Source organism: Protomyctophum parallelum, assembly GCF_964188405.1.
Source record: "Protomyctophum parallelum genome assembly, chromosome: 1".
Taxonomy (NCBI): domain Eukaryota; kingdom Metazoa; phylum Chordata; class Actinopteri; order Myctophiformes; family Myctophidae; genus Protomyctophum; species Protomyctophum parallelum.
Window position 1 is genome coordinate 4,848,726 of NC_139697.1, and position 26,848 is coordinate 4,875,573.

General features: G+C 42.8%; 1 protein-coding gene across 1 annotated transcript in view; it reads left to right on the forward strand.

Annotated features, from left to right (window-relative positions):
• The first annotated feature begins 17,639 nt into the window (after window positions 1-17,639).
• pdia8 (protein disulfide isomerase family A, member 8) overlaps window positions 17,640-26,848 on the forward strand; it is a 13,000-nt gene continuing 3,791 nt past the window's right edge. Inside the window, exons 1-6 of the mRNA XM_083765897.1 lie at window positions 17,640-17,857; window positions 18,393-18,471; window positions 19,003-19,120; window positions 19,891-19,998; window positions 21,027-21,156; window positions 24,696-24,809. Coding sequence (XP_083622023.1) covers window positions 17,658-17,857; window positions 18,393-18,471; window positions 19,003-19,120; window positions 19,891-19,998; window positions 21,027-21,156; window positions 24,696-24,809 — 749 coding nt within the window. The 5' untranslated portion in view covers window positions 17,640-17,657. The remainder of the gene's footprint in view (window positions 17,858-18,392; window positions 18,472-19,002; window positions 19,121-19,890; window positions 19,999-21,026; window positions 21,157-24,695; window positions 24,810-26,848) is intronic.

Consider the following 26,848-nt stretch of genomic DNA (forward strand, 5'->3'; position numbering starts at 1 on the left):
CAGACGTATACCGTGACGTCAGATAGGACATCTCTCGGCCAGACGGGCAGGGGGGAAGGTTGCTCGTAATAATAAACGTCGGGGAGGTTCAGGTTGCTGTCGGCGGATTTAAATCAATCGATCCCCAAAGACCGGGAGGGCTGCTTTAGGTAATGACCTGACGAGTGGCCAACACTTCCCCGGGAAGAAAGTTAATGGCTCGACCAATGGGATCGAGTCACAGGCTTGCCCATGGATATAGTTTGTGACTTAGACACGTAAAGGACACTAATGCACATGCTCTAAAGAGCCGGTTGAGCAGCTTTCATTGAAATTAGCGGGAGGGGAGTTCTTATATTTAGCTCTATGGTTTAAATCCTACATGCCCTCGAGCAACACGCTGTTCCACTCCCCTCTGTGGATGAGAGCAGAACGATGCAGAGACACACAAATGGACCTAAGCCTCTAGTACGATTGTCCGCCGTCACTCTTTGTTACCATGGCGATAGACAACGTGCGTTGTTCCTTCCCGTGGGGAGTGGGGACAATACATGCCGAACTGCATTTATTCCTCTGGGCTGGGCATAACAGTGCATCCTCCCGGCGGGGGTCCCTCACTGGCGAGTGAGCCAGTGGGATACAACGGCAGTGAAAGGAACGAATTGAGTACATTCGGAGACAAAAGGGACAAAAATAATTGGCTACTCTAAAAGGTTTATTCCCATCAAGAGATAAAATATTTGTTGAAGTGGCGTGATTACGCACAAAGTCAATGCAAAGACTTGATCGCATCAATCCTTCGCATCGAACGGGTCGATGGCCTCGGTATATTCACTCCATATGGAGGAGTCGTATGCAATGCTGATCAGAGCCAACAAACTGCGAGTGACTAGAAAGATACTATATCTTTTGGCGGGAACGGACCTCAAATTTTCTGCTCAAGCCTCCCCCAACGCAGATCAATGAAGATCTGCCGGTCAGGGACAACAACGTGAATCTGATCTGAAGACAGAAGTCGTCTTTGTGAGTGAAAAAGCCCCCCCACCCCCCCACCCACCCTAGAGATAGATCAAACGTGACATTTGACGAGAGACGATCCTCTCCAAAAGTTTAACTAATGTCAGCCTCAAAAGCCGAGGGCGCTACGCCAAAGAAATAACGAAAAATGAAGAACATAAAACTGACGCAGAGAGTTTCTGAAGCCCGATGCTTGGAGCACTGGGGAAGAGGAGCTGGTCCCAGCGCGCGTGTTGTTTTTATACCATAGACAGGCTGCTTGGCAGCTCATGAAACACTTCTCCGTGGACACGGTCCCCTAATGAGTCACGACCCAGTTGAGTGTCATCTCTTTGTTTCGGCGACAAGGCAAAGGATTGACGCAGACAGACAGACAACCCCGGCAGGGTTTTTTGGGGAGGGGAGATCTCTGGGGAAGTTTTCTCTCACATCAGACATCAGATCGGATCAATGATTCTTTGTGAGAATGAGCTCCCCCGACACACACACACACACACACGCATACACACACACACACACACACACACCCCAAAAAGCTACGTTCTAAAGATTGTAAGGACTCCAAAAGTTTCACGGCCAGAGGAAATGAAAGGAAACAGTTGATCATTGTTTTTAGATCAGTATCTCTCAAAGGCCCCTTTTCCACCGGCTTTTAAACCGGTTTGGTTCTTTTTTCCCTCCCTAATATAACTGAACCAGTTCAGAATGTTTCCACTGAAAATGAATTTGTTCAGAAACCCTAAAAGTTGGTTCAGAACGGGAACCAAAAAAATGGCCGCTGGTTCCGTGAAAACAACAAGGTTCCAAGAATCTAGTAGAACGGAACCAGTTCTTTCGGTGGAAAAGGGGGCCAACCTGTGGGCCGCGGGACGGCTGGTGGGCTGTGAGGGTATTGCAAGTCGGGGCAAAACACTTATCCACATAAACCCCGGCATCATTATAGCTTGTCGATTGGCTGTTCTTTGCCAACGCTTTCCCCACAATAACAGAACATACACTAGTATAGAGCCCTGAGGGCCATATGGGGTTTACGTGGTTAAGATGTTAATATAATCCTATCTGTTATGATAATATAACTTTTGGTTTTTGTTAATTGAAAAGTGAGTATTCATTGTATACCGGTAAACGTCAACATCAAGTATACTATGCTGGTTCCATTGATCAAAGGCAGAACACAATCGATCGATTGATCATTAAAATAAACTATGCTCTGAAAATGCACGTGACCGCTAACACAGATTTTCAAGTGGGCCCTGATCCAGAAACCACCGTTTTAGATTATTCTCTCTCATTTTCATCATTGATTCGGCTCCGTCCAATCACATAGCAGATAACATCCCGCCTCATCCAGTCACATCGCAGATAACATCATCCGTCTCATCCGATCGCACCGCAGATAACGTCACCGCCGCATCCAATCACATCGCAGATAACATCACCGCCAGGCTCATTTAATCGCACCGCAGATAGCGTCACGGCCTCATCCAATCACAACGCATATAACATTGTTGTGGAAATAAAACTGTCAACCTCAAACACGTATTGTTTTTTGTATTTCTACACTTGCGAGGACATTTTAGGATGGCAATTTTATAATTGACATTTCTACCATTCTTTTACCATTTATAACCCTAAACTTGAAGCCTGAGCTACTTTACACTGATGATGTGTGCCACACACCGACAATATCGGATCTACAAAGCAACACAAGCTTGTAGATCAGCTATTTCGGCAGAACATGGACGCTATTGTTCCCAGGGGCAGAGTCCTCAACAAAACGGCTTTGGTGTTCTCACACACACACACACACACACACACACACAGAAGCCATTCATCAATGCTTCTTATCACATTTATCAATATGGTTATTATCATTATCAATCATAATCAAAACAATTTTGTCATTAGAGAGCTTTGAAATGCAACGGACCTGAATGAGATGCTGACCAAAAGTCTCTGTCGGGCAGAAACCTTGTATCTCCATCCATATGTTTTACTTTTTTTTTATCACAAAAAATGTCTTTTTTTCACTATCTTTTAAGGTACTTTCGGACGGGCATCGATTAACGCAGATTATGTCGCCTAGATCAACGACAGGTCTGCTTCCAGGTCTGCTCATGAGGGGCGGCGAAAATGCAAGTGTAAAAAAAAAAGCTCAACAGAATCCAGGTCTAGTCAGTCGCGGGCGTGTGCACGAGGTGAGCACATGCGTGTGCACGAGATGAGCACACGCATGTGCACGAGGTGAGCACACGCGTGTGCACGAGGTGAGCACACGCGTGACAATTTCACGGGACCACGCCCACATGAACACGCTTTGAGGGGCGTTGTCGCCCCTCGACTTCTCCGCGAGTACAAAAAAAAGCCTGGTCTCATTGAAAATGAATTACTAGGCGCGTTAATAATACCTGCTCATCTGAAAGGACCTTTACTCACCCCATGAATGAAGCCTTGAATTTGTGGTGATTTCTTTTTATTTTGTTTAGTCACATTCCTGAGCCAATAATGCTATATATATGAAGTTAAAGGGGAATTCCGGACCAGCGCTTTTTCTTGCCGTAATCTGATTTTTATCCAACAACCAATGGTAGAGCAACATTGCATCGATGCAAAAAAAACAAAACAAACAAAAACAGTTCATCTGGAATTCTCCTTTAATAGGAGACCAATCTGTACAACTGTTGAAAAAGTCTAAAGTTTTGGACATATGAGGTTTCCTGCCCGCTGGCAACGTTACATAACCTAATGAATGAGATCCTTATATTTAATTAACCCATTCTGACCTGAGATCAGATTCATACGAGGTTTCCACTGGACACACACTGGTCTGATTAAACCCATTCTGACCTGAGATCAGATTTAAAAAATGTCAGTCGTTCTTCGATTTAAAAAAAATAGCAGACCTACAAGCTCGTATCGCGCCACTCGGTGGCGCGATATGAGCTTGTAGATCTGCTATTTTTCAATAGCTAAAGCATAACATGATGCCGACACCAAAATGGGTGCCCGGTCAGAATGGGTTAATTAATTGAGTTGCCAGGTTGGTTTGGCAAGAGTTGAAGCAATAAGGAGGAGATTATGTATAGGCCTACACTATGAAAAAGAAATCCTCACGGTTTATTTATCCAGAGTGTACAAAATGTAACCAAATGGACCCTTAACTAACGTTCAATTGACACCGAGGATGTGTGTGTGTGTGTGTGTGTGTGTGTGTGTGTGTGTGTGTGTGTGTGTGTGTGTGTGTGTGTGTGTGTGTGTGTGTGTGTGTGTGTGTGTGTGTGTGTGTGTGTGTGTGTGTGTGTGTGTGTGTGTGTGCTTGTGTGCGTGCGTGCGTTTGTGCGTGCGTTCGTGCGTGCGTGCGTGCGTACATGAATGCATGTTTTCTGTGTAATTCTGACTTTCCAGAGAAAATGAATTATAATTGTGCCCCACCCCCACTTCCTGAATATTATAGTGGGGGGGAAAGCATCCCACGTCATAAAGTATTATTGATAATATATAATCTACATATAGATGAGGTGTTTGTTTCTTTTGATGAGGCGACAGAACAAAGAGCAGCTGTTGTCTTCGTCGAACCCCTGGTGCTACAACGACAGAAACTTCAATGGACTGAAATTCAACCCAACTATTATATAAAAGAGTTTTTTTTTTTTTTTTTTCTTCAGCAGTTGGCCGGTATGTGTCGCACACCGAAATGATCTGATCTACAAGTTGTGAGCTTATGTGGATCTTCTAATTTCGCCATCAAAGGATGCAGTACGTAGGTCACCTTCTCTGTAATACATGGAGGAAGGAGGATATAATTATGGAGAGCAGAACCTGGACAAATAGCGCCCCCAAGTGGGACTGATGATGATGATAGAAACCAATGTAACCAATGTCAAAAGCTGTTATGTTTGAACCACGATGCAGTTATAATGAACTATGTGGATTCTGGTGTACATAAAGAAATATGTGGAATATTATTATTAAACCAAGCAATGGTGTTTTAATTTGTGGTGGCTCTTGTTTAGGCTGGCGGTGTCTCAGGGGTAGAGTGGCATGGTTGCCATGCAGTTAGAACCCGGGCTCCCTAAAGGAGTATTAAGGTATTTTGGACAGCAGTTCATGATTGTATTCAGAGAGTTGATGATCAAGGTATTGCTTTTGATATCTGTTATATTCATATTGTATACTAGAGAGTGTGTGCTCGCGTGTGTGTGTGTGTGTGTGTGCGCGCGCGCTACATCCTCAGCCTATCAGAATGCTTGTATTGCTAGATATTTTTTTATTTGTCACGGCAATTAACCAATGAATTATTCCCCACACACGTCTGTGTTGTCCTGCTGTTGCATCCTACTGACTCACCTGCCAGTGAGGAGCATCAACCGGAAGGAGTCTTTGACCTACTTCTCCCACCCAACACTCCCTGTTGACAGGTGCCACGGTGCCACCCCCAGCCAGTAGGAGTACATGCAGTGACACATATGGCCCTGCCCCGGTCACTGCATAGAAGACCAGTGGCGTGCACAGATAGACACTAGGGGGTGCTAGAGCACCCCCTGCCCTTTTTGGCAATGTGCTCTTAAAATAAAAAGAAGAAAAAAAAGTTTTTTTTTTTTTTTCTTAATTTGTAGCGTGTGGACCATTGATCAAATCTTGATAAAAAACGCTTCTACTATATTATTTAGGCCCCCACAATCTAAAGATATATGTTTCTATGTCAGTGCACTGGTTCTTCGATAAATAAATAAAATAGCAGACCTACAAGCTCGTAGTGCGCCACTCGGTGGCGCGCTATGAGCTTGTAGATCTGCTATTTTTCAATAGCTATAAAGCACCAAAATGGGTTCCCGCCCCAAAATGCGCTGCACAAGGTGCCCTTTTTTTCACTTGAGCCCCTGCCCCTCTAAATGTCTGTGCACGCCACTGCCGGTCACTGCCTAGAAGACGCTCGACAAAACCGTCTATATGTTTTTATCTTGTCTTTTTTGGGCTGTGCATGTATAGTCTATTGTCAAAACATTTAGCCTACTATTACCTACGGTAATCACAAAAGTATAAGAAAACTGACAAAGGTGCTAGTCCTGGATCAGACGGGGATAAAACATCATATCATCATGTCTGTTTATTGTTACAAGGCAAATGGCAACATGTTTGGACCAAACGTCTTCACCAGGGCTAAATGAATACAAATTTCTACTTATTACTAATACTCATTACATATACTGTATAGGCCTAGAAACAGGTAAATACAATTAAACAGTCAAATGCACATTGGTGCATATAGCAGTTAATTGATTAGTAAGACAATCAAGCAATCAACAATATTATAGAAGCTGTGCGTGACATCCCAGTAAATAGACACTATTTTTCACTTTCAAATAAAATAATCATTAAAACAATACGCGAAAATATAACTTGAAAAGAGAATCACTGCTATTTAGCCATAAAAACGTCTCTTATGGGGATCCCTGGCAGAATCATTTCAAATATGGGTCTGCCGCAGGCTAATATGTGTCAATTTGAATACAAGAAGACTCACCCCGTTTCTGTTTTCCTCCCAGAATTTTCCCCAGTGAGGGGTGGGAGAGGCTGGACAGCAGACGGCTGGATTTTGAATTTCTCTAACTATAAACTTTCATGACAGAAGACAGCCATAAGTACAAATATAATTTATGAAAAGCTACTACAGTGAAGTCTGTTCACAGAAGTTGTTGTAGGATATGTGGGGATTATCTGACGAGGTACCATTTGAGGGGGCAAAACCTTACATATGCTAAATAATACTAAATTGTTCATAGGGTCAATAAATGTAATATTAAATAACCTTTCCACAGGAGTATCTTTTTATATTTTTCCAAAAAGAATACAAACAGCCAATAGCATATTACAAAGTTATCCCCCTCACTGGGGAAAATTCCGGGAGGAAAAACGGGCACGCACCGGGGTGAGTCTTCTTGTTACCGTCAAGTTGATTGTCCTTGACATGAAAACGTATATGTGACAGTATGGTGTGACTTTTTTAAATCAGTACAGAGGGTATTCTTTATTTTGTATAACATCTCTATTTGATGAGATAGCCTATGAATTAGTAACCTATAAAGTTCAATCTCCTATCCTATGTTCTTTGGTTGGCCATATAGCTGAATGGGTAGCATGGTGCAGTGGCATGCACAGATAGACACTAGGGGGTGCTAGAGCACCCCCTGCCCTTTTGGCAATTTTGCTCTTAAAACAAAAAGAAAAAAAAGTTAAATTTTTTGTCTTAATTTGTAGTGTGTGGACCATGGTGACATTGATCAAATCTTGATAAAAAAACGCTTCTACTATATTATTTAGGCCCCCACACAATCTAAAGCTATGTGTTTCTATGTCAGTGGTTCTTCTTCGATTAAAGAAAAATAGCAGACCTACAAGCTCGTAGCGCGCCACTCGGTGGCACGCTATGAGCTTGTAGATCTGCTATTTTTCAATAGCTATAAAGCACCAAAATGGGTTCCCACCCCAAAATGCGCTGCACAAGGTGCCCTTTTTTTTTCACTTGAGCACCTGCCCCTCTAAATGTCTGTGCACGCCACTGGCATGGTGAATTAGTGACCTTGGACACAGAAAGTCCCGGGTTCAATTCCCGGCCCAGGTAATGAGTCGAGGTGCCCTCACTGCACGAGCAAGACACTTAGCCATCATCATGTGGGTGAAGCTGAAAAAACAGAATTTCTCTCAAGGAATCAAATAGGTCAAATTCTTATCATAATTTTGATTTTCTCAAAGCTACACCAGTGTTTCTCAAAGACCCCTTTTCCACCAGTTGGTTCCCAATGGGAACCGGTTCAGTTCTTTTTGGTTTTTAGTCCATGAGACAGAGCTCCAAAATTCGTGGGAAAAACTAGACCTATATAATATTAAATATGTTAAAATGTTTATATGATCAATACAAGTAAATTAATACATGATAACCCTTCCACAGTAGTAGCTTTTTCATATTTTCGATTATTTTGCATATTTCCCCACATAATACCTCATTTGCATATTTAAAAATATAAAATTTGTAATAGAATAAATCATTGTCTTCGTGTAAGTACTCAATTGGGGAAGTTTCATGGTGATAACAATTTAATATAGGTATGGTTTTGCACACTCAATTCATAATTAATGTTACAATTTTGGAGCTCTGGCTCATGGACTAAGAACCAAAAAGAACTGAACCGGTTCCCATTGGGAACCAACTGGTGGAAAAGGGGCCAAAGTGTGGTCTCAGAGGTCCCCAGCAATAAATTGTGTTAATACAGCATCACAATCATTTTAACCACTTAATCCATATTTAATGGTTGGCTATTCAAACATAGTGCAGTACTTAAGTACTGTAGCCTACTCAAGTATAGGCCTAATAGTTACTGTCCACCAACCAAATTAAACTCCCCTGTAACAGCCTGTCCTTTTATTGATTCATTAGTGGCAATACCGCCACCCTGTGGTTTTCTGTGTTCATTACATTATGCTACCGCTATTTAACGCACTACTGAACAACACTATAGCAAAATAGCAATGATTAGGCTATACTATCACAACATAGAGCTATATTTAATACTGTTATAGGGGGGAAAACTATAGTGATAGTCTGGGTCACTTTCCCAAATATATGAACTCCGAAGGCAAATCGTGTTAATTTATGGCATACATGTTTTCTAGGGGTATTAAGGTCTGCTGAATCCAAATCTGCTGTATGCCAAACTCAAAAATGGATGCTAAGCCCTCAAAATGGATCATTTAAAGATGGTGGCCACCACTATGCTGAAACATAATAAAACACATTATGTTTGACTAAACATGGTAGAAAATAAACTGAAATGTCCTCTTTTATGTTTTCATATATGGGGAATACAATGAAATATTCTGAATTAATATCAATTGTGAAGAAACCAGTTTTATATAATTTATAGTGACAATTGTCCCCTTTAGTCCAGGCCCTTAGGCATATGTCGTGCTAATCAGTCTAAAAGCACCATATTTGGCCCAGATGTAGTCCAGGGCATGTTCTAATGATTTAGAACATGCTTGGTGTCCATTTCAGGATGTTTGACGATACGAGACATTTTGGAATACTTATCTTTATGATTGGGTGTGTCTGGACACCTAATTTGCATATGTCCAATATGGAGGCAATATAAAAATACCTTGTTGTACCTTAACATTTCACACTATATTGGCAAACTTGTGTCTATTTGTATGTTTTTTCTTTAGCATTAGAAACATTGGAATGTTCTTATACTGTATGTTGTCGTCTAGACCCTCATTATTGGTGCAGGCACCCTCACATGAGGGTGGCCTGGTTACTCAGTAGAGCACTCACCTTTCAACCACAATAGAGTATGTGCATGCATAAAGTGAGTGGCAAAGTGAGTTTAACGTTGTTTAATGCAATCAGATTTCTGTTTGGAGGTATGAGCTGTCAAGGCCAGAAAGTGTTTATTTTTCCCACTCAGGCGTTCCCGCATAACTTCCGGGTATGATGATGATGTCCTGTGCATACCCTCAGTGGCGGAACAACATTGGTCCGGGCCGGGGTGTGAGACAGCACGACCGGGCCTCACCGAACATGACTCCCAACAGCACACCCCCCCCCCCCCCCCCCCCCCCCCCCCCCCCCAACGGGCAAAAAAAACATTTACGCTAACAGTTTGAGCAGCCGTGCATGAACGAGAGAGGAGTTGTGTGTGTGTGAGGAGATGATCACAGTCACAGATAGAGGGAAAGTGTTAGATTTTGCCTGTTATTTATGCGTCTGTGACATTGCGCAGCAGTGCACACACACGAGAGAGAGAGAGAGAGAGAGAGAGAGAGAGAGAGAGAGAGAGAGAGACAGAGAGAGAGAGAGAGAGAGAGAGACGTAGAGAGAGAGAGGTGCTGCGTTAAAAAAAAAAATAGGCTACTAGCTACTACTCATCTTTGTGTTCTGTTTCACCTTTGCTGAGTGATCGCACACAGGGAAAAGCAACAAGAATGGGGTTTAGAATCGAAACAGTCCGTTGTGGAATCACACAGAGTGATTAGCCTACTAATGAGTGACAGGTCTTGCCACTTTTGTAGCCCTGGCTGGACTCTCTCTCGGCAGCGCAGTACATTCTCATCAGACAGACATGATATTTTGTGTAGGTAAGTGTAGGCTATTATAGGCTATATAGGCTCTGTATCTGGTTAATTCAAGATTCAAGATTCAAGATTGCTTTATTTGTCATTATTTAATTCCAACTGCAGCAGCAGAAAAAAACGAAATTGCGATGTGCTGAGTGCACGGGCCGCAGCAGCATGGGTCGTGGCGTCGCGCAGCTCGCGCCGCCACAAACTTCTCTTTACATCAGAGAAAAAAAGAAGAAAGCGACCAGCGGGGGCCCGTCGCTTTCTTCTTTTTCTTTTTCTTGGTTTTATCAGTCGTGAGTGACTGTGTAAAAAAATCGTCCATCGATCATCTGACAGCCCGGGCCCTCAGGAGGTCCGGGCCGGGGTGTGACCACCCCCCCTACACCCCCGGTAGTTCCGCCGTGCCATGACTATGCCATGGCTTTGATCCTGGGCACCTCCGACTCTGATAAGAAGGCACTTTGACCTACTTACTTGTACTACTTACTGTTATGGAGTCCCATACACTGAAATCATGAATTTGACAACCATGCAGACACAATAGCAGGGGGATGGGATTAGCCACTGCAACCACATGGATGTGCTAAAGAAAGATGTTGATGTGGAAAACACAACTGGCTAGAATCGCTAGATGTACTGTATGGGGAATCGAGATAGCTGAAGACGCAGATGAAGGAGTCGATGGACATCAGAGTTGATCTGCACAGGCTCCAAGGTGAGGGCAACTATACTGTAGGTTGCCTGTCAGATCCAGTGTTGCCTCCAAAACTGCCTATTCACAGCCTGTTAGCACATGGAAGAGAGGCAAAGCAGCCAAAACCAATCCAGCTGTGTGATGCTTAATGTCTCAAATAAGTGGATTGCAAGAACTACAATTGATGAGACAAATGCCTTTATGGCCATTGGGCCCAGCATGGGCCAGGTACAGAACAATTTTTGTGTCCTTTTCAGGATGGTTTCAAAGCTGTAGTGCAGATAAATTGAATCCAGGTTAGTTTGAGAGCACATTTTTCTTGTTACAAAGCAGCAGTTAACCCTACATGTCATCATCCATGAGCTCATCACTGATAATCCCCAAAAGTCGCTTCTACAGTTACTTAGAAGAAGAAAGTACCAGACATTATTAGGTGTGTGTGTGCGTGTGGCAAATTATCAATGATTAATTGCTGGTCTGATCTAAACATAATTGTTTAAATTCTAAACAATGTTAATATGTTAGCTGTATCAAAACTACTTACTTACTTATGTTATTGTTTCAATATCTGAAAATTGCATAGGTTGTTTGTTTTGAGTTTAACTCAATCTGGGCGAAAATGTACAATAGATTTTGGTGAATAGTGACCGTATTGGTAATAATAAGCAAATGGAAGTGCTCTAGTCTAGATAGATTGAATCATCATAATACACCAAGTTTACCAAGAGTGTTATAGGAAGATTTAGGTATAACAAATCTGCCATCTCGGAAATGTGAAATACACAAGTTTGCATATGTTGATCATCTGGTTTAAACATTACAGCCCACACCGTTTATATGTGGTGGCCATATTGGATTTGGCTGCTGTGGCGACCCCGAAGGTCGCTGACTTGGGTGCCCTAACTAAATCATTAGAGCATGCCCTGGGCTACATCCAGGCCTGGATTGGCCACAGCACATACCAGGCATGTGCCCGGTGGGCTGACCCTCTGGTGGGCCGGTCTGGGCCAAATGTTAAATTAGTTGTCTGTTGGTTGTGTATCATTTATGTTGTATACTGTTAAATGTGGAGGTGTTAAGGGCTTGTATTTCAAGTATTTGTATGGGCCTCGACCCCTGAAAAGTCAGTAGAGTATCTGCGCGCTGGTTGTGGTGGGCCAGTCTGGGCCAAATTCCGCGAAAATGTCCGGGCCAAATTTGTGTCTTAGTCCAACCATGGCTACATATGGGGAAACTTTGGTGATTAGACTGATGTTATCTCCTTAAGGGCCTGGACCATTCATAGAGAAGCAGCAAGCCGTTTGTGGCTGATATTGTAGTTAGGCCATCAGTTTATACCACAGGCATGCAATATTATTTTTAAGCAGTTTCTTCACAAGTATTATGGAGTTGGTTACCTTGTACACGTTATGTACAAATACTTATTGGGAACATCAATTATTGCATAAAGTTGGTTGGAAAAATATTCGCCAATAAATGTCAATTTTCACAATATGTATGAATTTTAAGCAATTTCCTCACACTTGATTTCAAATCAGAATATTGAATTGTATTCCCCATATATGAAAACATAAAAAATGACACTTCAGTCTATATTTCTACCTTGTTTAGTCAAAAATATAGGCGTTTTATTATGTTTCAGCATAATGGTGGCCGCCATCCATTTTGAGGGCTTAGCATCCATTTTTGAGTTTGGCATACAGCAGATTTGGATTCAGCAGACCTTAATACCCCTAGAAAACATGTATGCCATAAATTAACACGATTTGCCTTCAGCACTTTAAATAAGCACATTCTCTGAAATCCTGCCTTGACTGATTACTATCACAATAGAGCTATTTAACACGGTTACCGAACAAACACTCTATAGCAATGATTCCTATTGATTGATTTATTGATTGAAATATTTATTAACAGTTTGCAGAATTACAGTACATTTCAAGCACAAACTCAATACAAAGACTGTTAACTGTGAGTGGACGACCCAATTAAGCATTACACTTGTTTATTCAATTCATCAAAACATTTAGAGACGTACAAATAGACACTTCTACTGTATATAGTCAAAGAACAGAACAGGAACTCATCATAAAGGAAGTAAAAAGGGAAAACAAACATAGGCCTACAGTGAGGGGAAAAAGGGGTGGGGGGGATTCAGATTTTCCGGGGGCCAGTTTAGAATTGCAGCCTTGTCTGTAGGTGCCCTTTGAGAGCGGTTTTGAAGGAGTCAAGGGATTTGCATGTCTTAATGACTGTTGGTAGGGCGTTCCACATGTATCGAATCTTGTGGACCAGACCCATTGCAAGATGCTGTACTCTGTCGTCGACCCTAAGCCATTCCAGCCTGTCAAAGTGGGCAGCGGTGAGGTGGGTTCGGGGGGTGAGGCCAAGTAGGAGCCTCACCAGTTTGTTTTGGGAAGTCTGGATCCTATAGTTTTAAGGGCCTTTGATGTGCTGTGGTGCCAAGAGGTGCATGCATAGTCAAAGAAACCTTGTACGAGGGCCCCTGTTACTCTTCAAGGTGTTTTTGTTGACCAGTGAGGAGATCCTTTAAACTAGGAATCTTGTTCTTTGATTGACTTTTTTGATTACTTTGGTGGCCATTTTATCACCGGAAAGATTAGCCTCCAGGATGGAACCTATAGGTAATTTCATCTTTACATGTGATAACATTGTCACCCACTCTAACCAAGAAGTAATTTGCCTTAATTGCTGAGATTGCTATTAGATCCAAAGAGACTGGATTCAGTTTTTCCCAGGTGTAAAGATAGTTTATCAGCGAGCCAGGTGCAGATTCTACCGAGTTCAGAGCTGAGGGCCTTTTCAACCTGCAGTTTGTTCCTGTTCCTATCACAATATAGATAGAGCTATTTAACATGAGTGGTGGAAAGTACATTCATTTACTCAAGTACTGTTTTACAATTTTGAGAAACTTTTACTATAGTCTTTTACTCCACTATAGCCTACATCTCAAAGACAAATTATACTTTTACTCCATGCACTATAAAATTATTTGAAAGCTTTATAGTTAGTTTACTTTGTACGTTTGATTATAATTATTATAAAACATACATTACCAATACCAATAGAGCCCAATTTTTTTTGGATAACTGATCTAGCCTACAATGAGAACCCACAATTAGTTTGACATCCCTGATCTATACACAACGCGTTGTGTGACACATTGTGAGCTTGTAGATGTAGATCTGCTATTTTCAAAGGATTTGTATACAATTTATACATTTGAAAACTTGTGAAATGGGACATTGTATGAGTACTTTCTACTTTTGGTACTTGGTACGTGAGCCGCCGGGCGAACACTCCGGGCGGCGCGGCGCTGAGACCACGTCACGCCAGAATCACGCCATGATTTGCTAGCTGGGTTTGGGTATAGGCCTATAGACCGATTCACAGAGGGGTGCCCTGGGCGCGGCCATTACTGAGGTGTAATCCATGGAGCAGGTGCTCCGTAGGCCAGGTGTAGCTAATCAGTGCTGCTGCACTCAATGGTACACCTCAGTAATGGCCGCACCCAGGAAACCCTCTGTGAATCGGTCTATACATTTTTATGCAATAGCCTATACGTTTGCACTTTTACTCAAGCCTACATTTAGAATTTCTGACTTTTGACTTGTATTTCTAAATTGCAGTATGGAACCTTTTACTTCAGTAAAAAAAAGAGTAGCCTACTTTTTCCACCACTGCAATATAGAGCTATATACCCTACCTTTGTATGACTACAGTATTAGAATTGTATTGTCTTTTTTATGTCCAATGTATTTGCATTTAAGTTCATAAAGTTTACATGTAACTAAATGCATTTGAAATTACATGAACTTACTTTTCAGGATTCCAATTAAAAAAATAACAAAAGTAGTATTTTTGCTAAATTGCTATGGCAGTATAAGCCATGTGGCCCTCTGGGGTGAGTCTGGAACTATATAGTGGCCCTATGGAGTGAGTCTGGAACTATATAGTGGCCCTATGGAGTGAGCCTGGAACTATACTGGCCCTCTGGAGTGAGTCTGGAACTATAGTGGCCCTCTGGAGTGAGTCTGGAACTATAGTGGCCCTCTGGGTGAGTCTGGAACTATATAGTGGCCCTCTGGGTGAGTCTGGAACTATATAGTGGCCCTCTGGGTGAGTCTGGAACTATATAGTGGCCCTATGGAGTGAGCCTGGAACTATAGTGGCCCTCTGGATTCTGGAGTGAGTCTGGAACTATAGAGGCCCTCTGGAGTGAGTCTGGAACTATAGAGGCCCTCTGGAGTGAGTCTGGAACTATAGTGGCCCTCTAGAGTGAGTCTGGAACTATAGTGGCCCTCTGGAGTGAGTCTGGAACTATAGAGGCCCTCTGGAGTGAGTCTGGAACTATATAGTGGCCCTCTGGAGTGAGTCTGGAACTATATAGTGGCCCTATGGAGTGAGCCTGGAACTATAGTGGCCCTCTGGGGTGAGTCTGGAACTATATAGTGGCCCTATGGAGTGAGCCTGGAACTATAGTGGCCCTCTGGATTCTGGAGTGAGTCTGGAACTATAGTGGCCCTCTGGAGTGAGTCTGGAACTATAGAGGCCCTCTGGAGTGAGTCTGGAACTATAGAGGCCCTCTGGAGTGAGTCTGGAACTATAGTGGCCCTCTAGAGTGAGTCTGGAACTATATAGTGGCCCTCTGGAGTGAGTCTGGAACTATATAGTGGCCCTCTAGAGTGAGTCTGGAACTATATAGTGGCCCTCTGGAGTGAGCCTGGAACTATATAGTGGCCCTCTGGGGTGAGCCTGGAACTATATAGTGGCCCTCTAGAGTGAGTCTGGAACTATATAGTGGCCCTCTAGAGTGAGTCTGGAACTATATAGTGGCCCTCTGGAGTGAGCCTGGAACTATATAGTGGCCCTCTGGGGTGAGCCTGGAACTATATAGTGGCCCTCTAGAGTGAGTCTGGAACTATATAGTGGCCCTCTAGAGTGAGTCTGGAACTATATAGTGGCCCTCTAGAGTGAGTCTGGAACTATATAGTGGCCCTCTAGAGTGAGTCTGGAACTATATAGTGGCCCTATGGAGTGAGCCTGGAACTATATAGTGGCCCTCTGGGGTGAGTCTGGAACTATATAGTGGCCCTATGGAGTGAGTCTGGAACTATATAGTGGCCCTATGGAGTGAGCCTGGAACTACAGTGGCCATCTGGATTCTGGAGTGAGTCTGGAACTATAGTGGCCCTCTGGACTCTGGAGTGAGTCTGGAACTATAGTGGCCCTCTGGAGTGAGTCTGGAACTATAGAGGCCCTCTGGAGTGAGTCTGGAACTATAGTGGCCCTCTGGACTCTGGAGTGAGTCTGGAACTATAGTGGCCCTCTGGAGTGAGTCTGGAACTATATAGTGGCCCTCTGGAGTGAGTCTGGAACTATAGAGGCCCTCTGGAGTGAGTCTGGAACTATAGTGGCCCTCTGGACTCTGGAGTGAGTCTGGAACTATAGAGGCCCTCTGGAGTGAGTCTGGAACTATAGTGGCCCTCTGGAGTGAGTCTGGAACTATAGTGGCCCTCTGGAGTGAGTCTGGAAATATAGTGGCCCTCTGGAGTGAGTCTGGAACTATAGTGGCCCTCTGGAGTGAGTCTGGAACTATAGTGGCCCTCTGGGTGAGTCTGGAACTATAGTGGCCTTCTGGACTCTGGAGTGAGTCTGGAACTATAGTGGCCCTCTGGAGTGAGTCTGGAACTATAGAGGCCCTCTGGAGTGAGTCTGGAACTATAGTGGCCCTCTAGAGTGAGTCTGGAACTATATAGTGGCCCTCTGGGTGAGTCTGGAACTATATAGTGGCCCTCTGGAGTGAGTCTGGAACTATATAGTGGCCCTCTAGAGTGAGTCTGGAACTATATAGTGGCCCTCTAGAGTGAGTCTGGAACTATATAGTGGCCCTATGGAGTGAGCCTGGAACTATATAGTGGCCCTCTAGAGTGAGTCTGGAACTATATAGTGGCCCTCTAGAGTGAGTCTGGAACTATATAGTGGCCCTCTAGAGTGAGTCTGGAACTATATAGTGGCCCTATGGAGTGAGCCTGGAACTATATAGTGGCCCTCTAGAGTGAGTCTGGAACTATATAGTGGCCCTCTAGAGTGAGTCTGGAACTATATAGTGGCCCTATGGAGTGAGCCTGGAACTATATAGTGGCCCTCTAGAGTGAGTCTGGAACTATATAGTGGCCCTCTGGGGTGAGTCTGGAACTATATAGTGGCCCTATGGAGTGAGCCTGGAACTACAGTGGCCCTCTGGATTCTGGAGTGAGTCTGGAACTATAGTGGCCCTCTGGACTCTGGAGTGAGTCTGGAACTATAGTGGCCCTCTGGACTCTGGAGTGAGTCTGGAACTATAGTGGCCCTCTGGAGTGAGTCTGGAACTATAGTGGCCCTCTGGAGTGAGTCTGGAACTATAGTGGCCCTCTGGACTCTGGAGTGAGTCTGGAACTATAGTGGCCCTCTGGAGTGAGTCTGGAACTATAGAGGCCCTCTGGAGTGAGTCTGGAACTATAGTGGCCCTCTGGACTCTGGAGTGAGTCTGGAACTATAGTGGCCCTCTGGAGTGAGTCTGGAACTATAGTGGCCCTCTGGAGTGAGTCTGGAACTATAGTGGCCCTTTGGATCATCAAAGTTGTCCAGTGCCCACCCCTGCTTTAAATAATGGATTGTTTTAATCACGCCATGCCAGTAGAGGGCACTGACGTAACAATTATGAATGCAACCCCCCCCCCCCCCCCCCCAACAGTAGACGGTCACGAGGAGGAGGGGCTTATCCATGGATATACACACATACACACACAGCAGTTTCTATGAATGAACCGCTACCTTTTTAGACATGGATGCTAAGGGAGCCCTTTTTAACCTTTTGAACGTTTGTAATGTTTTAACGGGACTCTTCTTCTTCTCGTCGCTGTCGCCGCTCACGCGCGCCGCGCACGGCAGAGGAAGAGGAGACGTGCTCGAGCTCGGGGACGCGGATTTTGACTACCTGGCTAGCGAGCACGAAACCATGCTGGTTAAATTCTACGCTCCATGGTAATAACAACGTAGTATACACTATGCTGTGTGTGTGTGTGTGTGTGTGTGTGTGTGTGTGTGTGTGTGTGTGTGTGTGTGTGTGTGTGTGTGTGTGTGTGTGTGTGTGTGTGTGTGTGTGTGTGTGTGCGCGCGCGTGTGCGTGCACTCATTTGGTTGATTGTATTGTATTGTAGTGTGATTGATTGTTATGGATCTATACTGTAGGATCAATCAGCTCATTGATCTACTGTTGTAATGTAACTGATAGGACCAGATGCTGCTATCTTAAGTTATTATAGTTTGTTGTATATATTGTATACACTGTATATTGTACAGTATGTCTTACTTATAGGTTGTTAGTAGGCTATATCTGTGGTCATTATGTTAGGATCAGACTATGATGTTTCATTCATATTTTGGTGTTGTTGTTGGTGTGTGTGTGTGTGTGTGTGTGTGTGTGTGTGTGTGTGTGTGTGTGTGTGTGTGTGTGTGTGTGTGTGTGTGTGTGTGTGTGTGTGTGCGTGCGTGCGTGCGTGACCGCGTGTGTGTGTAGGTGTGGTCATTGTAAGAAGTTGGCTCCAGACTTTGAAAAGGCAGCGACCAAACTGAAGGGAACCGTTCAGCTGGCAAAGGTGGGTGTCTGTCTGTCTGTGTCTCTGTCTCTTCAATAATCATATTGAACTGGACCCCCACCACCACCACCCTGACAAGCACTTGAAATCGTAGGCATTACATCAGTTTGACCCAGTTCCACAGATGCCAACGTTGCCTTTCTTGGATTTTTTTGACAATTTGGCCAATGTTTGACCAGTCAATTATAGTATCGTTTGCTGATTACTTTGGTGCAGTAATGGTCAATTAAAAATTAAAATAGTCATTGGGGACCCCCACCCATCAGAACCACTGGTCCATCTGACACCTGTCTATCACAGCTGGTCCCCTTGCTCATCCCCTGAGGCTGTGGGATGGGGGGGAGGGGGGTTATGTTTGGACCCAAAAGCATGGATTCGGTTTTATATGTTGGCCCTTTATTTTGTACCTGAAAGAGAAGTTGCCTTGATTTCCATCCACACAAAAAACCCTAACAGACCAGTAAAAAGAAATGTCTGACTTTTTATTTTCTGTTTGTTCACTATCCCTCCACACACACACACACACATCAGGTCGACTGTACAGCCAGCACAGAGGTGTGCACACGTTTCGGTGCGACGGTTTACCCCACACTGAAAATATTCAGGAACGGAGAAAACTCTGGATCATATGACGGTCCAAGAACTGCTGGTACGTGCGTGCATGCGTGTGTGTGTGTGTGTGTGTGTGTGTGTGTGTGTGTGTGTGTGTGTGTGTGTGTGTGTGTGTGTGTGTGTTCCGCCGCCGTAGCCTGAAAACCCACCTTTTCAGACTCCATCATGGCCTATAGCACTTACCCTACCCCCTTAGATAGCATTTCTGTAGACTTAGATAGCATCTGATACAGACTTATAACATGTTATGTAGACAGCACTATAATTGCATTGTATATAGTCATAGCACGCCATAGTACATATGTATAGCATAGTAGTATATATATATAGTTTATATGTATAGTCTCATAATATAGATATTCCACTGTTACTTTCTTAGCTTACGCATGTTTTATGATAAATGCTTTTATGTGATGTATTCCCATGCTTTTGTTCATGCTTATTGTAAGTCGCTCTGGATTAAGAGCGTCTGCTAAATGCCTAAATTGTAAATTGTGTGTTTATGTGATTGATTGATTGATTGATTGATTGATTGAGTTTTTTTATTCCTTTTTTTATGTATGTTTTAAAAATGTTACTTGAACTAGATTTTACACCCCTTTTTTCGTCTAAGAAATATGAACTGAGCTTTTCTAGTGAAATAAATGGTTTGTCAATCCAATGTTCATCTGTGACTCTACATCCATCATTATTTTCCGATTTATGATTTTTCTGTGTGTGTGTGTGTGTGTGTGTGTGTGTGTGTGTGTGTGTGTGTGTGTGTGTGTGTGTGTGTGTGTGTGTGTGTGTGCGCGTGTGTGTCTGTAGACGGTATTGTCCACTACATGAAGAAGCAGGCGGGCCCTAACTCTGTGTATCTCAACACGGAGGCAGATCTGCAGAACTTCATCAACAACTTTGATGCCAGTATAGTAGGTAAGAAATCTGTAGTACAGTGCTAATGGATAGTGTAGTATTACTGTATGTATTATGTATGGTATTCAGTATACCGTTGCTGTCGGGCAGAAACCTCTCAATTAAAGGGATATTTACTCGCGACCTGTCAAAATGATGTGTCCGCAAACCAAACAATGGGTCCTGAGTCCTGACCCAATGTTTGGGGAAACACTGTTGTATGTATGTGTACAGTATGCTGCCGAATAATCTCCAGTGTGGTGTAGAGGGTACTCTCATGTTTTACAGTACTGAAGTAAAAGTATCACTACAGCAATATAGAAATTGTTACAAGTAAAATTACTTGAGTAAAAGTACTATAATTGTGATAGTACTCTTTGATATAGTGTTTGTTCAGTAACAGGAATCTTCATGTCACTCCAGCTTTTTATTAACCCATTCTGACCTGAGATCAGATTCATACGAGGTTTCCGCCGGACACACACTGGTCTGATGAACCCATTCTGACCTGAGATCAGATTCTAAAAATGTCAGTCGCTCTTCGATTTTTCAAAAATAGCAGACCTACAAGCTCGTATCGCGCCACTCGGTGGCGCGATATGAGCTTGTAGATCTGCTATTTTTAAATAGCTAAAGCATAACATGATGCCGACACCAAAATGGGTGCCCGTTCAGAATGGGATAAACATAAAAAGCATTTTCAGAAATCGAAACTATATAACTGGGATACCAATTTTATCCAATCAGGATAGAGAATGCAAAGTGATGACACAAGGAAATGAGCAGACAAAAATTGGAACTGGAACAACTATAGAAATTAGGATCATAAATAGCTACTCTCTCCTGATTGGCTGAAAATGTGTCACCTACCTGAAAATGTTTCTTTTCTGTTTATTAAAGAACTGGAGAGACAGGGAGACCCCTGTTGTTGAACAAACACTCTGTAGCAATGATTACTATAAGAATATAGTGATTTAACCTTTTAACAAGTGTGTGTGTGTGTGTGTGTGTGTGTGTGTGTGTGTGTGTGTGTGTGTGTGTGTTTGAAGGCTTCGTCTCGGGTCCGGGCACTGTGCAGATGACAGAGTTCTCAAAAGCGGCCAGCATCATGAGAGGACAGTTCCGATTCGCCCACACCCAGGACTACGACGTGGGGCAACGCTACGGCGTCAATACTGAGTATGTGCAAATAATTCCTACACTCAGAGATTAAAATAGGGTGCATTTTACATCCTATAAAACGCAGTTTATAGTTAACTCATTCTGACCGGGCACCCATTTTGGTGTTGGCATCATGTTATGCTTTAGCTATTGAAAAATACGAGCTTGTAGGTCTGCTATTTTTTGAAAAATCGAAGAACAATTGACATTTTTAGAATCTGATCTCAGGTCAGAATGGGTTAATGGACGCAATAAAACAACGACGGGATGCACTACTGTACTACTGTACTGTTTTTTTTATTCTAGTTTATTTTGTTAGCTTTAGTTATAATAATAATTTCCTCTTCTGTTTTCTACATGAATATAACCACATTATAATAACCATATAAAATTAAATGGGAGTGAAATGCTGCAATTTGTAAAAAATTGTAAAATATGACTCCTAACGTCGTTGAAGTGGGACTCATAAAATGTCCCTGGGACTCGTCTAAAAGACCATCCCTGCATCCCGGGACTCATTACATTGAAAACCTATTTACATCACTGTACACTACATCATGATAGTATGACTGTTACCAGTATTATTACTTCTACTAGTGGTACTAGTAATAATGTTACAACCAGGACTTAATTAACCCATTTTGGCCAGGCACCCGTTTTGGTGTTAGCATCATGTTATGCTTTAGCTATTTAAAAATAGCAGATCTACAAGCTCGTAGCGCGCCACCGAGTGGCGCGCTACGAGCTTGTAGGTCTGCTATTTTTGAAAAATGGAAGAACGACTGACATAGAAACATAGCTTTTTCAGAAAACTGTCAGTTTCAAACAGACATCTTTAGAATGTGATCTCAGGTCAAAATGGATTAATGCCAGAGCTAGGCTCCGGGACCTCTGTCACCTCTCCCCTGCGCTCCGGTACCTCTAGAAGGCGTACCGCCGCCCCAAATGCACATACAATATACAATACATCTCTATTTAGACTATAGGAATATTTCTTATTTTAGGGGATAATACCCAGTTCACATTATAATTATACACAGCCTGAAAAGGTTGAGAACCACTGGTTTAGAGCGTAGACTAAAATGGGTTTTGACTTTGACGCAATACTCCTGCCCAAGTGCCCAGGTAGATCCACTACAAGTTGCATTAGTTGTACTAGTACTAACACATATAGAAATCAAACTAAATGAAGTACAAATACCTCAAAATGTACTTAAGCACAGTACTTGAGTACTCACTGTGACTTTCCACCACTGTTGTATTGTATTGCATAATTATGGTATTGAATTTCTGTATTGTAATGTATTGCATTGTATTGTAAATGCATGAACAGTTGGTCCACACAGTGACATCTGTCACGGATACAGTGTCCCCTGCCCCCCCCCCCCATATGCTGTACTGTGACCTTATATGGTCTTCCTGTCTAACTCAGGACCACCTGGTGGGGTGGGAGTGGGGGTGGTTATAAAAAAAGAGAGAAAGAAAGAAAGAAATTGCAGCTCTACAAAATGGTAAATGGTAAATGGTGCATTTATATAGCGCCTTTATCCAAGGCGCTTTACAGAGATTGTGCATTACATTCACCCATTCACACACACATTCACACACCGATGGCAGCGGAAACCATGCAAGGCACCAACTAGCACATCGTTAGCAATTAGGGGTTCAGTGTCTTGCTCAAGGACACTTCGACAGTAACTCTGGGGGAGCCCGGGTTCGAACTGGCAACCTTACGGTTACCATCCAGGCACTCTACCCCTGAGCCACCGCCGCCCATGATGTGCCCATGATGTTATGAGCTTTGCAAAGAGCTGCTATTTTGATAATACTTTTAACTTTTCAAAATGAGGACGCCAGGTTGAAATTGGTTAGAAAATGGCAAGCATGGCAAGTCCCCAATGCCGATGTCGTCAATACATCAAACCGTGGTTGAATATCGTTGCTGCCGGGCAGCTATCTTGTTTCAAATGTGTATGTTCTTTCCTGAATTAATTCCCTACTTCGTCACACACGAGTGTCAAATAGGGACAATTAGCCAATCTACAAGCTTGCAGGACTATTGCCACTACTTTACAATGTTCTTTTTTTAGATAATAATAATAATACAAAGGGCATGTTTCAGACATACACGGTTTACACCCGACGGCAATGATATATTGGCCAAATGAGTAGGCAACGATTCACTCAACTCACGCTATGATTCGAATTACGATAAAAAAAAAAAAACGAAATACATTTCCAGACAAATGACTGAAAAGTCTTATGTACCGGTATATTATATATTTGTTCTCTTGCTCATTTCTTTCTCTTTTAATCCTCCAAAAAACCAAATGACTGAAAACGTTTTAGTCAATTATCTTAAAAGATCCTGTGTTTTCTTCTCTTTTTTTACGTGCCCTCTTCTGTGCTTAACAATTATGAAAACATTCAGGTTGGGTTTAAAATGAGTCATTTTTAGAGGTTAGGTTTTGGGTGTGATTTTTGTTCTGTGCCGGCTTCTCGTGGCCAAAACGGCAGCCCCACATCTCACAAAGTTTGGCTTTCGGGTTCATGGTTAAAATGCCAAATTTCTCACGTCTTCCCCCTTCTCCGCTCCCTCCATTGGCTCCCGGTTGCTGCCCGCACAGAGTGCAAAACTCTGATGCTGTCATTCAAAGCAACCAAAGGTATGGCACCCCCATATCTTGCTAGGTTGATCAGACCCTCCAAACCGCCCGTGCACTGAGATCAGCCAACGCAGGGACGCTGGAGAAACATTCACTAAAAACTCCGGGACGATGCTCCTCCACAATTATTCTCCCTTCTGCCTCCAAAACTATGTAATGCACTTCCCATTGCAATCAAAACGGCAGACTCACTCTTCCGCCGTAGTCTCAAAACCCACTTCTTCAGACCTGCCGTAGCACTTGCCCTAGCCTCGACGAATACTGGACTACTCGCCCCAGTGCTTGGCCGTTTTTCCTCCCGGAATTTTCCCCAGTGAGGGGGATAACTTTGTAATATGCTATTGGCTGTTTGTATTCTTTTTGGAAAAATATAAAAAGATACTCCTGTGGAAAGGCTATATTATTTGACTTATATTGAACCTATAAACAATTTAGTATTAAGTATATGTAAGGTTTTTCCCCCTCAAATGGTACCTCGTCAGATAATCCCCACATATCCTACAACAACTTCTGTGAACAGACTTCACTGTAGTAGCTTTTCATAAATTATATTTGTACTTAGGCTGTCTGCTGTCATGAAAGTTTATAGTTAGAGAAGTTCAAAGTCCAGCCGTCTGCTGTCCAGCCTCTCCCACCCCTCACTGGGGAAAATTCTGGGAGGAAAACAGAAACGGGGCGAGTAGTCTTGTTACCGCCTCGACGACCTTACAGGCGCATGCAAAGGTTCAACTTGTATAATTTTAGATAGCATTTTATGTAGACATAGCACTCTATAGTGTCTACTCATAGTTTAACTATATAGATATTCCACTGTTAGTTTGTGTATTTACCATGTGTTGTTCTTGCTTACTGTAAGTTGCTCTGGATGCTAAATGCCTACATTGTGTGTAGGCGCGTGGTGGTGTTCAGGCCTCCCAGGTTGTCCAATAAGTTTGAGGACAGTGAGGTCCATTCACCGTCCACTCTGAGCGTCTCTGGGATACGACGCTTCATTAGAGACCACATGTAAGTACTCTGTGTGTGTGTGTGTGTGTGTGTGTGTGTGTGTGTGTGTGTGTGTGTGTGTGTGTGTGTTTGTGTGTGTGTGTGTGTGTGTGGTTCTCGAGGACCTTCTCGAAAAACATACATACTTACAAAGACTTGGTGCATTTATAGATAGATACCGGTATTTTAAATTGAAAGTGTAGAGACCTTTTGTTCTTTGTGGTGGTTGACTGAGAGTACCTTTTTCTAACTGACTGGCTTTGTGCAGCAAACGTGACCAAAAAAAGGGAAAAGAGGAATGTCCAGACGAAGAGTTTAAAGTTGAACTCAAAAGGTTTATTTCATCCAAGTTGAAAACAAAAATAAAGATACTTTTAGCATATAAACTGTAACTGAGAATAGAAGGAGGTGTAGAACAAAAAACAGACGTAAAAAACTGTGAACCTCCAATCAACAACACCTGGCCCTCTGATGGCCAGGTAATTTACCCGTAATTTCCGGACTATAAGCCGCACCTGAATATAAGCCGCACCAGCCAAATTTAGGGAAAATCCCATATACAAGCCGCACCGGACTATAAGCCGCACCGGACTATAAGCCGCAGCTACGTTAGCTCAGAGCCTGAGATGGCTCTGCGTTAGCTGTAAAAATCCATAGATTAGCCGCACCGTTGTATAAGCCGCAGGGTTCAAATCATGGGTAAAAAGCCGCGGCTTATAGTCCGGAAATTACGGTATGTCCTCTCTGCCATGTCTGTAGGGGGTGACAAAGCACACTAACAGGAATGTTAGACATGGCATGATGGCACATACATGATGTGATGACCTATTGTAGATCGGCTCCTACAGAAAGTATAAAATGTTAAGTATGTCAGTCACTTCTTTGCAGATTCAATTTACTTGTCATATTTGCCTTTTGAAAACGCCTAAAGCCATTTGTATACAGTGCATCCGATGTTCAATGCCAAAGACAATTTATTTGTGCCACAATTATTCATCCAGCTAAATTTGTCTTAACATGACGGGTTAAAGCTGCACTGTGTTTCGTCTTCTACCGCGGAATTGAACCTGTTTTCCTGCTTAAGTGCTGACATTTTCACCATTGAGACAATATTGTCTGTCTGCTTGCTCGGGGTATACATTGAATCTTGACTGGGTCAAAATTTGTGTCAGATCCTACTGTATGTCTAGGATCTAAATGTCTGTATAAGTTATATTGTATTAACCCCTGGCCTACCGTTCCCGGAAAAAACGGATTATTGCTAAAAATACAAACCTGCCGTTCCCGGAATTAACGGAATGTCAATCAATGTCAGTTATCGGGGGTTCAATGGAGCAGAAATTAATATTTTTTCGCTAATATCACTAATGTTGGATGTAATTTACCAGAAAACGGCCGAAATCCGCGTGATCGTGCGCTATCGTGCACGCGCGCCGTCGTGCACGCGTGCCGTCTATGTGCGTCGCTGTAATTTTTTTAATATTTTGCGATGTTTTGGGGTTGATTTGACGTTAATTTGACTTTGAAAATATAGCATTAGCTTAGCAATCCGGACCAGCCAAGCTAGTGACTAGGGTCAAAATACTGCCGGATGTTGTTGATCGTTGAACCGGAAGTGACTTAGGAAGATTCGTCTATTTTGGCCAAAATCAGCATAATGTTGCGTTCCCGCCATCTGGTGGCAATTCGAGAGAATACACTAGCAATGAAAAAAAAAAAAAAAACATCTGTTCAAACCACCAGATCTTTCTATTGATGATGATGAATAAAAATATGCCAATTTGTTACCCAAACAAAATAATTGGGATTGGTAGTCCAAGGGTTAACATACTCTACCATACAGCAAATTACATTGTATTAATATAAAAAAAAGAAGAAAGAATAGTGAGGCCTTAACCCATTAAAACTGAGAAAGCGTCTTGTATTATTTTAGATTTATTTCTTTTGGCTATTCAAAAATAGCAGATACTATTCTTTGAACATTTTCTTAACACAATTTGTGCTTTTTTGCGGTCCGTGATGATGTTGAAATGTCTCTCTCTCTCTCTCTCTCTCTATGT